We start from the raw sequence: 13,774 nt of genomic DNA on the forward strand, positions 1-13,774 counted from the left end.
GAAAAAAGGATGGAAAAAGACTCAACCTGAGTGTGCGCGCACAAACACCCACACACCAAGACTTGAGGGCGTGCTCCAAAATTTCATAAATCACCTATTATATCTCCCTAAAATTCTCTTCCCTTATAAATATTTTTCCTAATCTACACACTCCCCTTATATCTTTTAATATTTAAGAATAGCCCCCCTATAATTCACTCCTTGGTAGAGCACCCTATCATACATTTATACTCTAAAATTAATCATACAATCACACAATTCTAAATACTTTCAACCATACCAATTTTAGTCTAACTGCAACTTACACATATACAGTCATATAAAATATATTGTCTTATAGATAATAAATTGTAAATTTTATAAATAATGTAAGTTAATTGCTTCATACAAAGATTTTGAATATATTCTTAACCTAATTATAAATTTATTTGTAAATATATTCCCCTCTTTTTTCCAAATCAATTCGTAAGAATATTATAAAGATATAATTCCAATTTTATATAAACAATACCTTAAGTGTAATAAATATAAACTTTATAATTATTAAATATAATATATACACAGGAGTAATTGCAATTTAATCTGATGTAAATGTAGACCTGCCTCTGGCAAATAATCTGTAACTCTCTTCATAAAACCCAACCTTCCCGTAGGGGGGGCATTCTGGGATCCTTTGACTTTTGATCACAATTGAGCCCAACATTTCTGCTAAGTGAGTTTTACCCCATTTTATGACCTGAGTGAATCACTAATTGATAGCATCACGGTCATTAAGTGAATCTGGCTTCCCCAATTGCCGCTGCGTGTTAGGGGGTCTGAAAAGTGGATTGGTGACCCTGGGACACCGCAGCCGTCATTAATAGGAAGCAGTTGCCAAGCACATCTGGATTCTGTCCTTGGGGACACTGCAAAGGTAACAAAAGCAGTTATAAGAACTCTGAGACAAAAATCATTGAATATATGTTAGTAAGGTAGTCATGTAATGTATATTATCATTAGAATTGTGGAGGCTGAAAAATAGTTTGTAAATTAGAGAAACAATTTGTATAAGGATATTATTAAATATGTATAAAATGTGATTAATAGGGAAAAGCTAGGATTAAGTAATTTGATAAACACTTGAAAAATAATTGATGCTGGAAGTGCATATTGAATAATGAAAAAAGGAAGAATCACGTCTTTGAATATTAGAATGATTGGGGAAGGGCTAAAATAGAGGTAGAAATAAGGGAAAATATCAGAAACAGATGTTAAAGAGGATTCAACGTATGGCAGAACTAGGAGAAGGATGATAGTAAGAAATCACCTGTTAGTAAAGCTAAAAATGAAATGTAATTACTAGGACGACTTCTGTTTATTGGCATTGAACTGCAGGACCATCAGGAATTAAACCATTCCAGCAATGAGATGTATAAAAAGTAAAATACTTTATATTATTATTATTATTATTATTGATGATGATGATGTAAGGACTCGATCTGTTGAGCTACCAACCGGCCTCAAAGGCTGTGAGTCTCATCAAAGATTAATGACATAATAACAATAAAACAAGAAAGAAAAGCGGGTCCCTGAACCAGGCGGGGCTCCAGGGCACTTCAGGGAACGCCCGGGGCGGCCAAAATCCCCGGGGCCCGTGGAGGGAGCCCGCGGGGGGCTTCGGCCACTCCTGCATCCCAGCTCTTGCACGCGTCTCTCGGAGCTGCAGCGCTGCCGAGCCGGGCGGGGCTCCTGCGTGCGTCGCCCATGCGCGGCAGGGAGGAGCCCGGGGCGGCCGCTTCCTCTGTGGGCGGCGCGGCACCAGTCGACTTCCTGGGCAGGCGAGGCGGCCATGGGTCGGGCCTCCAGGTAGGAGGGCCGGCGGGCCGGCGAGGAGGGAGCTTCGCCCGGGGGGACCCGGGGGTGCCTGGGGGAGGGGGGGCTGAGGATGCTGGAGAAGGGAGGGGAGGGTCTCAGGCAACTCGCCCCCCCCTTGCAGAGGGCCGGACTCCAACTCCCAGAGCTCCTCGCCCTGCCACCATTCCCCCCGGGGAATTCTGGGAGTTGAAGTCCAGGCCTCAAAGCGGCTGACGAGGGAACGCCCCTCCCAGGTGGCTCAAAGGGGGAGCCCCGGATGGTTGGGGGTGAAAGGGGGACTCTAAACTACTTAGAAAGGGCTGCAAAGCTCTGTGAAGGGGTATATAAGTCTAAGTGCCCTCCCTCCCTCCCTCCTTCTTTCGGACCCAGATTATTGGGGGGGGGGCATAGGCGGACTCAGCAAACTGCTTAGAGAGGAAAGCCGTATTTAAGTCTCTTGCCCCCCCTTCCTTTGCAACTGCCCCAATTTATGACCCTAGCATTGGTGCCTCCATTACCGTCGTGGGTCAAGGATGATTAGCTCTCCCTATCCAACCTGGGAAGGAAAGTTTGTTTTCTGGGCTTTCAAAGTGTCTTCCTTGCGTGGGCCTTGCTTCACTTAAAGTATCCAGAGCTTCCTCTCCGCTTTGCTGTCTCTGGTGCAGGTTGTAGCTCTGTTGCCGCTGCTTCTGCTGGAGAAGATGCCGTCCAGGACGAATTTGGCTGCTTCCATCCCCAGCAGCAAAGTGAAGTATTCGAAGCTCACTTGCACAGATGAAGGCTACATCGACCTGCAGGTAAAAGGAAGGAAGGGGCGCCTTTATTTTATCTTTCTCTTTATAATCCCACCATTACGTTGGGGAACTCAGAAGCAGACTCCACGATGCCCCAGCTTCTGTTTTCTCTCCGCAACAACCACAACAACAACAGCCAACCTTTCCAGTGGGTTGGGCTAATAGACAGGGACTGTCCCACAGTCAGCCAGCTAACCGGATCTTCCAGTTTTTCACCCAGCATCTTCCCCAGAAGGACCCTCTTTTGTTACATGCATTGCAAAGGCTGGGGGGTGGGGGGGGGCTGGCTGGCCTAGGATCGTCTCCTGCAGTGACTTCTTTGTAACCCAGATTTAAAGTCTTCGAGTTCCCCAGCCCATTTTCAGACATGACAATTTCCTCTGACCGTTTGGAGAAGGGAGGAAACCTGAGGGGTCTTGTTTGCCCAAGGAATCTCTTCCCTTTCCTGAAAGCGCAGCTCGGCCCAGGGGTCCCTGCTCCTCTTCTCTGCCCTCTTGGTCCCAACCAGGACATCTGGAGGGAGAGAATGCAGAGGGAAGAACAACAGTGGCCTTGGCAAGACAAGGCTGTGGCTCCTGATGGATTTACAGCAGGAGCCACATGTGGCTCTTTCATCCCTCTGCTGCGGCTCTCTGTCTCCGGTGGGCTTTGATAGGGCTTTCAGTTAGGACAGGTAGAGGGAAAAGGATGCCGCTCTAGGAGGAGACTCTATCATGGGGGAACCGGACTTCCGGTTGGCTCCAGAATTGAACGGGGGGCTTCCGGTTAGGACGTTTGTGACTCTTTGAGTATTTAAGGTTGCCGATCCTTGATTTACAGGCCAAGGCCAAGTTCAGCCCATCTGGGAGCCTCTATTAAGGCTAACCTTAACCCCTGACATGTCTCCCCGCTTGCCATCACCAGAAAGTGTGGATGCGCCACTGGAGGCTCTTAAGAAGAGATTGGATGGCCACTTCTGCAAAAGAGTAGAGCATCTCCTGCTTGAGAAGGGGCTGGACTAGAAGACCTCCAAGGTCCCTTCCAACCCTGTTATTCTGTGTTCCCACTGGTTCCAAAAAGTCATCCAGATGAGGCTTCTTGACCCAATCTGTGGTTTATTTGATGTCTTCCCTCTGCTCCCTCTCATCTTTTCTGTTAGAACTGTGGTTAATACGGGGCAGAGTTATGGCGGCAATTGTTTCAAGCTACGAGTAGCCCTCAACTTACAACAGTTCATTCACTGACCGTTAAAGTTACAACGGCACTGGGAAAAAAGTGACTTATGGCCATTTTTCATACCTACAACCGTTGCAGCATCCCCGTAGTCACATGATCAAAATTCAGGCACTGTGGCAACTGACTCATGTCTATGACCGTTGCGGTGTCTCAGGGTCGTGTGATCCACTTTTGCGACCTTCTGACAAGCGAAGTCAGTGGACAAGCAAGATTCATTTAACAACCGTGTTGCTCACTTCGTCACTATGGCAAGAAAAGTCATCAAATAGGACGAAACAAATGTTTCTCTTAGCACGAGAAATTTTGAGCTCCATGGTGGTCGTAAGTCAAGGACTACCTTTATATAGTAAGGAATCCCCAATATCATTAACCTGGGAGTGGTCTTTGCAACTTTGGCAACTTTAAGGTGTGTGGACTTCCAGAATTCCCCAGCCAGCATCGTGCAGGGAGGATTCTACACCTTGAGGTCATAAAGATTGAGAAACACTGCTATAGAGAGTAAGGAAGATCACACACACACCCCATAGAGAGATGCAAGATCCTTAAGTTATCTAAAGTATAGAAAATGTATTAATAGTTAATATAACTAATAGAGTTAAATAAATTATAATTGTAATATTAGATACTTAAGGTATTGGAAATTAAGCCAAGATGAGATTAAATAATGAATAAGATTGTATACTTTAATGCTGGCACCAAATATTTGTACCCAGATGCCACACTGGTTAATGGAAAATTGATTGTTTATATAAAAATAAAAATAAATTTTTTTAAAAAAAAGAAGAAAGGAGAGATATGCAAGATCCATGATCGGAGGGTGAGGGATGCAACATATTTTAAGTCCTCAAACTACAAGGTAGCTTTTGGAAGCAGCTCACCCTCTCCCTAATTCACACTTAATTCACTAACTCACACCTCATTCCCTGAGAAGGAAAAGGCTAGCACATTCACACTTGCAAGATTCTGTTGTGCAAGCCAACCACAATCTAAGTCGTCTAAACCTTCCCATGCATTTGTTTCCCTGGTCTGTCTACCTCGCAGGGTTGGCAGTATCTCCCACTGCCCCCCTCCAAATGAAAACGAAGGAAGGAAGGTGGGAAAATACCAGCTCCCTGGAGAAGGACGTAGAGTTTTTATCTTTCCTCCCCAAACTTGGATGGAAAGCTGTGGCCATGGGATAGTCTTCTCCCCCCACCTCCCAGTCCCTGTCTCCCACACCTCACAAGCAGCAGTGTTTGCCAAGATGATGGGACATGGAGTCCTGTAAGGCTGGATTCCATCTGCTGGCGGTGTTTTTTTTCTGACTCTTTCATCTGTTTGCAGAGATGTCCACCAGGGGGCAGCCTTGTCCTGTCACTTCTTCCCTTTCACAGCAGGCGTGTAGAGAAAAATCTTTAAGTAATAATAGGAGCATCACTAAAAAGACCCCTGTTAGCATGGCTCCCTTACCCCCCCCTCAAAAACAAAAATATAGTAGAAAAGAAAAACCGGAGTGTATGAAACTGCTTTATTTGATGTGCCCCCGCCTCTCCCCCCCGGCTCTGTTTTTTCTTTCCCAAGTCTGAGCATGAACTAAAAGAGACGGGTGAACTTCAAGCCAGCATGATCGTAAATTTAGATTTACATACATGAATGTCTATAAAAACGTGTCTTAAATCTCTCCAAATTTGTTGACGTGGCTCCAGGAGCTGCTGGTGCACCAAGTTTTACCACCTAACCTGTTCTTCACACCTTTATTGTTATATCCGTTCACGCCCCAGTTGGACTGGTTTGCCTCAGGAGAAAAGTATCTTCCTGGGATGGTTTTATCTCTCTCCTTTAGTTCTCTGCTTTAAATGGTTTTTTTTTTTTTTTTTGGCAGAAACGCCGCTCAATTGGCTTGTGCCTTTCCTGGTGGGGGATTTAGATCCGTGAATGTTGGGAGAGGATCCAGTCAGGGCAAATGCTGAAAGTCTTCTTTAAAAAGTTATTTTCCATCTCATTTCCAAGTAGAAAAAGACTCAGAACGATTTAATGTTTTGCTGGAAAAACAGCTCTTAAAAAGAACTTTATGTCCCAAATTGGGGATCTTTCAGGTACTCTGTTTCCCTGAAAATAAGACCTTCCCGGATAATAAGCCCAATTGGGCTTTTGAGTCCATGCAGTCTGTGGAGCTCTGGAGAAGCAATGGGAGGTGGAAAAAGAGAACTTGGGGAATAGCCATTCAAATAACCTATCGAAAAGTGATGGGAAAAATTCAGAAGAAAAGATACAAGACATATAAAAAGAAGAAAAAGAGAAAAGAAAAACTAGGAATTGGAGATGAGTAGAATGAAATGAAATATTTTAAACATGGTATATTGAATTAGGATGTGGTGTGAGCTATATTAATACCTTTAGGTGTGCAAAGTAATTACGTTAAATGTTTACTACATAAAAAAACTGAATTTGAAGATGCATGTTACTTGTAAAAAATAGATGGAAAGGGAATGATGAATTTGGTTTATTTTAAATGGGAAAAACCACATTGTTTACAGAACAAAAATTAAAATTGGAAAATAGGAGAGGAAAAGTTATATGGCAAAATTTGAAAATGGAAATATAAAGTAAAATGTATTATGTAGATGTGAAAATTTTAAAGGGTGAATCGGACAACACTTCGTTCATAAAAGAACTTTTAATTATGTAACAAAAATAAAAAAATAAAAAACTTTGTTCAAAAAAAAAAAGAATGTGGGGATCTCAGCGGGGGGGGGGGCGGTTTTGCCCTGACCCCATTTTTTTTCTCCTAGTTCAAGAAAAGCCCCCCAAAGGTGCCTTACAAGGCCATCGCGCTGGCCACAGTGCTGTTCTTGATTGGGACCCTCCTCATCATCATTGGAGCCCTCCTCCTCGCGGGATACATTAGCCAGGGGGTAAGTCGTGGGCGGTGATTCTGTCCCAGGGTTTCTTGTGGGGAGGTCTGGGCGGGTGCTCTGCATTATCCAAGAAAAGAGCCAGAGAGACCACCTTGGAGAACGGCCTGCGTAGAAACCCCCTCTAGGATCAGGGGGGTGTCAGTTGGGGCTCCAGAATTCGGGAGGGCTCTGGTGGCTTGGAAATTGGAAGCTCCTTTAATGGAATTCAGCTGATTGATTCCTCTCTTGGAGTCTCTCTTTTCACGACTCTCGTGAAGGTTAGTGTTCTGACCGAGGCTTCCCCAAAACATGAAGCAAACTCCATGTCCCCACAAAAGGAGTTTATTAATTGACTGTGAATTCTGCTCCTTCACATCCAGCAAAGTCTTCCAAAGGAAGATTTACAGTCACAGACTTTATCTGGCTTGGAGAGCTGCCAGGCTGATATCTGCAGAACTTGGCAAGGAGTCTTGGAGAGTTCATGAACCAATGAAGTGAATTGTTCTCCTGCAAACTCCACTCTCCTTTCACTCCTCTTTTCTTTCCTCCGGGAGGGGCCATTCATCGTCCACCTGTGGCCTTACTCCCAAGTCAACCCCTGTTCTTTAGCTGTTCCCTTCGTCTGGCCACTCCAGCTGTCCTTCTGCCTCACTGATGACTCTGAAGGCAGCTGATAACTGTCGGACGCCCATCCGACCTCTTGAAAGAGGTCTCTGCCTCCAACACAGAGCCCTCATCAGAGCCTTCCCCAGACTCCAGGACTGGCCCAGGTTCCTCCCCAACCTCCTCACTGTCCGAATCTGCTGCCAGCTCCACTGGCATGCCACAACACTTAGAGCAAGTGGGAGACAAATACAGGCTGTCCTTGAGTTACGACCACAATTTTGGTTGCAAGGCGAGACACTTGTTAAATGGTTTTGCCACTTCGCAATCTTCCTTGCTGCAGCTGTTAAGGGCATCCCTGCAGTTGTTAAGTTGCTAACACAGTTATTAAATGGGTCAACCTTTCCCATTGACTTTGCTGATCCCCTTCACAACAGGGGATCACATGATCCTGGGACATTGAGGCTTCCCTGAAGCTTCCGGAGGGCGAAAAAACGGCACAACCCGCAAACCGGAAGTCCCGGACTTCCGGTTTGCGCATTGGGCTGTTTTTCGCCCTCCGGAGGCTTCAGGGAAGCTTCCGAAGGGCAAAAAACGGCCGAAAATCAAGGCCGAAAATCAGCTGGCCATTGCACGCACGTGTGCTGGAGCTGACAGGGTAACACCTTGCGTGCCCTCAGAAATGGCTCCATGTGCCATCTATGGTATGCGTGCCATAGGTTCGCTATCACGAAGCTAGACTCTCCCCCACCCCAGGGTTTTCCATGCATGGGGGAAAGGGAGCGTCCTTGAACCTGGGGCTCCCTGCTCCCCATCCAGCCTCTTCACCATTACACCCCCCAGGCCATGGGGCCGAGAAGGAGGGATTGGTCCAGAGTCGGCAGGAAAAATTTTGTGGCTAATGGTCCATCCCATCCCCTTTACCCTGGGGCCATTTTAAAGGTGGAGCCAGTCTCCATTTCGTGGGGTGGGGCATTTTAGTGTCTTCCTGCAACCCCCTGGAGATCATCCATGTTCGCCTTCCCTGCTGCCTTGGAGGCCTTGAGCTGTGACCTTCTTCTCTTCCTCCTCCTCTTCTTCCATCCTCCAGGGAACCGATCGCGCTGTTCCCGTCTTGATCATCGGCATCCTGGTTTTCCTCCCCGGCTTCTACCACTTGCGCATCGCCTACTTCGCTTCCAAGGGCTACCGGGGCTTCTCCTACGACGACATCCCAGATTTCGACGATTAGGAAGAATGAAGAGCACGGAGCTTTGGGCGGCCCACATCTGGGCCTGGCTCCAGAGAGGAGGTGCAAAAAATGAGCTCCGTGGAGTGCGGCTCTCTTTGGACAACCCGCCTTGCAGCTGTTAATACTCATTCAGGATTTTTTTTGGTAGGACTTTCAATTCTTGTTTTCCTCTCTGGCCCCTCTGAGAAAATTAGCTGTGTCACACGGAGGAGGCCTCGCATGAGACATCTTCTGGTTTGAGGTGGGAAGTTCTTGACAGCTGGGTTCCCACCAAGCCACAGGAGGAAAAAGAAACTCAGGGGTTTGATAGGCACTTCTACTTTTTTATTATTATTATCATCATTTCACTTCTCCCTCTAGAGCAGAACCTCTGCGAAGCTGACATCTGGATGCAGGGTTGAAAGGCGGAGCGCTAATTAAATTTGTTTAGGCCAGCAGTCAGCAACAAAAACGCTGACCTCTCGTTGTTGAATTGTGACACCCAATGCAAGCACAGCCTTGAATGCTTCTCTGAGCTCCTTTTGCAGGGGAATTAAGGCGGCTTGTGGCTTGGCCCGTCATAGAGATGAGGCAGAATAATTTTAGCGTTCGAAACATGTTGCGTTTCCCCCCCCCCCCAAAGAAATCCATATTTCCCCTTGGGCAGCATGCAGCGGATTTGAGACAGAAGGGGCTTCATGTTTCCTCCTTGGCAGAGAGTGGGCCCTCTCACACTGACAGATTTTGGTTAGGTCAGGAAAAGCGTGTCGCTAGTCCTCTTGAAGCAAGCAGTGGGGGATTTTCTCCAATCCCAGCTTGATCTCTTCAGGATCTCGGCAAAGAAGAGATTTTGTGATCAGATTCTGCTCTCCCATGTCTTGAGATGTTCAACCCAGGTCTGCGGGTCAGGGATCCCTTCCTAGAATCCCCAGATCCCATTCCAGGGCTGATAGAATTGGCTCCGGGGAGGGTAAGCCAAAAGGTAAGGTGGCATCCTCAGACAGAGTTGAGATGGGGCCAGACAAGACAACTCTGTCAGAAAATAATGTAGAGCACATTCCACAGACATCAAAATGAAATGATATTGTAAAAATAGGTCAAAGGCAAAGGCAGAAAATCAAATACTTGGTTAAAAAGTGTCCCGTTCTCCACAAACGAATACTCAGACACGCCTGTTTCAAACGTCTGTGTGAATCAGGTGGACAACTGTGGCCTCTTTAAGACCTGTAAACGTCCACTCCCAGGAATTCTGGGAGCTGAAGTCCCTCCACAAATCCTAAACCAGAAGTCTCCAACCTTGGGCCACTTGAAGCCTGGAGGACTTCAACTTCCAGAATTCCTGGGAGTTGAAGTCCTCCAGGCTTCAAGTGGACAAGGTTGGAGACCTCTGTCCTAAAGGAAAGATAATTTCCCACCCTATTATGACATATGGACTCACCCGGCTCAGGAATTCTGGGAGTTGAGTCCACAGGTACTAAAGGGTCTATAGTTGCCTATCAATAGAGGGAGGAAGATTAGGTGACCCCAGAAAAGCTGGACAGCTTGGAAAAGTGCAAACACATGCAGGCACAAGCATGCAACCTGGAGACCTCAAAAGTGACGACAAAACCCGTGTGAAGCCAGCCCAAGTGTCCATGCCGGCAGCACGCTAAAAACGAAGCCACACTTATTTTTGTATTTGTTCATGTTGAAAGTAACCACGATTTCTTGAAGGGTTTTTTTTGGAGAGGCTGCCTGGACCAATTGTCTTGCGCTGTGCAGAGATCCTGGAACTTCCTTTTGCTGCCGATGAGTTATCAGTGTTTCTGTTTCTCTCTGGATCCTCCCACAGGATTTGCAGCCTGTGGAATGCAAGAGAAAGCTTAAATCTGTGTTGGAAAAAGCTTAAATCTGCAGATGCCAGTTGCCTACTTAATAAAGAACTTGTGATGTTCAGTCTTGTCTTGCGTACTTTTTCAGCCTGACGTCTCTCTGCTAGGGTAAAGCCGGGATAAGGAGCCATTGGAAGCCCCCTGTCTGATATTTTAATTTGGATTTTAGTACCAAGGTGTTTTTTAAAAAAAAACAAAACCCAACAATCTGGGTTAACGGAACACAGTTATTGGCCTTCCTTAATATGCTGTGTCTGAACAGACAAGCAACAATCGTGGTCCAACTTAACTTGGAAAAACTACTGTGTTAGTGGCAGAGTTCACACAACATGCTAGAATCCTAGTTTTCTGCTTTGTACTGAGCCAGATTTTAGAATAGAATAACAGAGTTGGAAGGGAACTGGAGGTCTTCTAGTCCAACCCCCTGCCTAGGCAGGAGACCCTACACCACTTCAGACAAATGGTTATCCAACATCTTCTTAAAGACGTCCAGTGTTGGAGTATTCACAACTTCTGGAGGGAAGTTGTTCCACTGTTTAATCGTTCTCACTGTCAGGAACTTTTTCCTCAGTTCTAAGTTGCTTCTCTCCTTGATTAGTTTCCACCCATTGCTTCTTGTCCTGCCCTCAGGTGCTTTGGAGAATAGTTTGATTCCCTCTTCTTTGTGGCAACCCCTGAGATATTGGAAGACTGCTATCATGTCTCCCCTAGTCCTTCTTTTCATCAAACTAGACATATCTAGTTCCTGCAACTGTTCTTGGTACCTTTTAGCCTACAGTCCTCTAATCCTCTTTGTTGCTCTTCTCTGCACTCTTTCTGCAATCTCAACATTTTAACCCAGTTTATATTTCTATCAATAAAAAAGTTACTGGGATGCTGACAGGATCATGGCAGAAGTCATAGTAGATGAACATATGCCCTATTCTCATTTTTAAAAATGTGCAATTGGCTTTTTGAGAAGACATTCCTGAAGAAGGAACACAAGCCCTCTGTCACCCCACAGGGTGAGGCTTCCTCTAGATCAAATTTTAGGCAGCAACTTTCTGTTGTGGCCTGCCAGAGGCCAGTGGAAATGACAGCAGATTTGGACAGTGAGGAGGTTGGGGAGGAACCTGGGCCAGTCCTGGAGGCTGGGGAAGGCTCTGAGGAGGGCTCTGTGTCAGAGGCAGAGAGGGGGCCAGGGCCGTATGCCAGATATCGGCTGCCTTCGGAGTCAGACATCAGTGAGGCAGAAGAACAGCTGTAGCCTGTGCATGCACAGAGTTGCCAGACGAAGGGAACAGCTAAAGAACAGGGGTTGACTTGGGAGGAAGGCCATAGGTGGACAATGAATGGCCCCTCCCAGAGGAAATAATAGAGGAGCTAAAGGGGAGTGGAGTTTGCAGGAGACAATTAGGTCGCTTCATTGGTTCGTGACTCTCCGAGACTCATTGCCAAGTTTTGCAGTTATGGGCCTGGCAGCTCTCCAAGCCAGAGAAGGTCTGACTGTAAATCACAAAGACTTTGCTGGATGTGAATGAGCAGAATTCAGAGTCAATGAATAAAAGGAGATTTTGTTGGGACCAGGAGTTGGCTTCCTGCTCTTAGGAAGCCTCTGTCAGAACATTAACGGAAAACCTTTGTGTCAGCCTCTGCTTTACTGCTGCTTCGGCTGCCATTGAAATGGGGAGGGGGGGCATGGTATTTGGGAGGGGAATCATTATGTGCTGGAGGAGTATTCTAGAAGCTGTCCTGACCATCTCTTTGCGCATGTGGAGAAAGGAAGTTTCCCGCCAAGGCTAACTGTCCAGCATTCTACCCTGATGATGCTTTTTGAAGATATCTCCCACCTTGACAGTTGGGTGAATTATTATTGGACTATGGAACGGGGTGCCAAGGGGAGGGGATTGAACTATACATGATATCTATTGCTTTTGCGCCAATTTACCCAGACTCAGCTTTGCCTTGCTACTTATCGTTTGTAATTAGTAAAAGTACACTTAATTTCAAGAATGGAGTTGAGTGGTTTCTTTCCTGATTATTAAATGAAGCAGCACCTGACAATAAGCTGAGTCTCACCTCGCACCCAACCCGGAGCGAACACCTTCCGAGGGGGGTGTCCTCACAGAAGAAAAACAAAAGATGTCTTTACATGACAGCGACCAGGAAGATGAAATGGGTGCAATGGCAGCACCATCAGTGACAGAAATGCTGGCCGACCTGAGAGTGGAGGAACCTACTGTTCGACCCAGGTGGACTTGGGGAGTGGAACAGAAAGAGGAACCTGATGAGCCACTAACTGGAGTCACGAGGAGGAGGCCCAGGAAACCAGCTGCTGACTGACGTGGCTCTAAGGATGAAGACTACAAGATATCCCAAGCCATGAAACTCCTTGAAGAGGCATGGGGTGAACGCCGGGCTCGAGAGAGTGCCATGGAAAGGGACCCAGTGGAGGAACTAGAGAGAAGGTACCCGTTGCTTAGCTTAAGGGAGACTGGGGGGTGGTGGTGAAAGGGGATGTGCACAAGAACACCCAACACCGACCTCTCTCCCTGCAGCTAGAGACATTCTGAGAGCAGGGGGGGCAGGCGACGTCGGATGGCTAAGGTCCCACCCTTAAGCGTAAAGTATGATGGAGAACCTGGCAGTTTGGGGTTGTTTATAATTCAAGTCTGGAATTATATGCAAATATATGGGCCTGATCTGGACTCTGATGAATCTAAAATAAGAATAGTGTTAATGACCCTAGAGAAGAAAGCAGCTGACTGGATGGTCGGATTACATAATAGTGACTCCTCTCCTGAGGAATTTTGATGACTTTATGGCAGCAATGAGGAGGCGTTTTGACGATCCTCTCACCGAGCACCGAGCTAGGCTGAAATTTACGACTCTCAGACAGGGGAAAAAGACTGTCCCTGAATATGTACAGGAATTCCAAGAATTATCGGCTTATATGAGGGGATGGTCTGAAGAAGCCTTGTTAGATCTATTCGCAGATGGCTTGAACAGAGATATTTACCAGCAGTGCATAAACAGACGAATTCCACGCCGTTTAGAGCCTTGGTACGTACACGCTGCAGATATTGAGCTTGATTTGGCTAGACTTCGTTTCAAGGAAGAGGGAGAAGTCGAGGATTCCCCTCCCCCCACTAAATCTCCCACCCAAAGGTGCAGAAAGGGGGAAGGGGAGGTTTCACAGGCAAGCCCAAGCCCTCCGCTTGCTTCCGCTGTGGGAAGGAGGGGCACCGTACTATGAATTGCTGAGTCAAGCTGACCCACTTTGCTCTGTCCCCCCACCCGGAGGGAGAAAAAACCTGAGAAGCCTCCCGGCAAGAAAAAGGAGCCTACTCTGAGAGGGGAGGAGACTTCTCGGCGCTTCGAGTCAGAGGAAGG

At 46.7% G+C, this 13,774-nt stretch overlaps 1 protein-coding gene across 2 annotated transcripts; it reads left to right on the forward strand.

Moving 5' to 3' along the window:
- The first annotated feature begins 1,760 nt into the window (after positions 1 to 1,760).
- On the forward strand, positions 1,761 to 10,466 carry TMEM230 (transmembrane protein 230). Of its 2 annotated transcripts, XM_087706060.1 has the most exons (4): positions 1,761 to 1,845; positions 2,499 to 2,630; positions 6,614 to 6,736; positions 8,412 to 10,466. In XM_087706060.1, exons 2-4 carry the CDS (start codon positions 2,535 to 2,537, stop codon positions 8,550 to 8,552), a joined length of 360 nt encoding a protein of 119 aa, XP_087562186.1. In that variant the 5' UTR covers positions 1,761 to 1,845; positions 2,499 to 2,534; the 3' UTR covers positions 8,553 to 10,466. The 2 variants fall into 2 exon arrangements, with proteins under 2 accessions (XP_087562186.1, XP_087562187.1); XM_087706061.1 differs by lacking the exons at positions 6,614 to 6,736; positions 8,412 to 10,466 and adding an exon at positions 5,918 to 6,580.
- The last annotated feature ends 3,308 nt before the right edge of the window (positions 10,467 to 13,774 follow it).

Source organism: Thamnophis sirtalis, unplaced genomic scaffold (assembly GCF_051295495.1).
Source record: "Thamnophis sirtalis isolate CommonGarterSnake01/CBP01778 unplaced genomic scaffold, rThaSir2_p1.2 scaffold_2, whole genome shotgun sequence".
Classification (NCBI taxonomy): Eukaryota; Metazoa; Chordata; class Lepidosauria; order Squamata; family Natricidae; genus Thamnophis; species Thamnophis sirtalis.

Excerpts from the sequence above, each read along its gene's own strand:
- TMEM230 (XM_087706060.1), top strand. The coding sequence starts at position 2,535 with ATGCCGTCCAGGACGAATTTGGCTGCTTCCATCCCCAGCAGCAAAGTG. Across the intron at positions 2,631-6,613 it reads AAGGCTACATCGACCTGCAG|TTCAAGAAAAGCCCCCCAAA; the intron begins GTAAAAGGAAGG and ends TTTTTCTCCTAG. Across the intron at positions 6,737-8,411 it reads CGGGATACATTAGCCAGGGG|GGAACCGATCGCGCTGTTCC; the intron begins GTAAGTCGTGGG and ends TCCATCCTCCAG.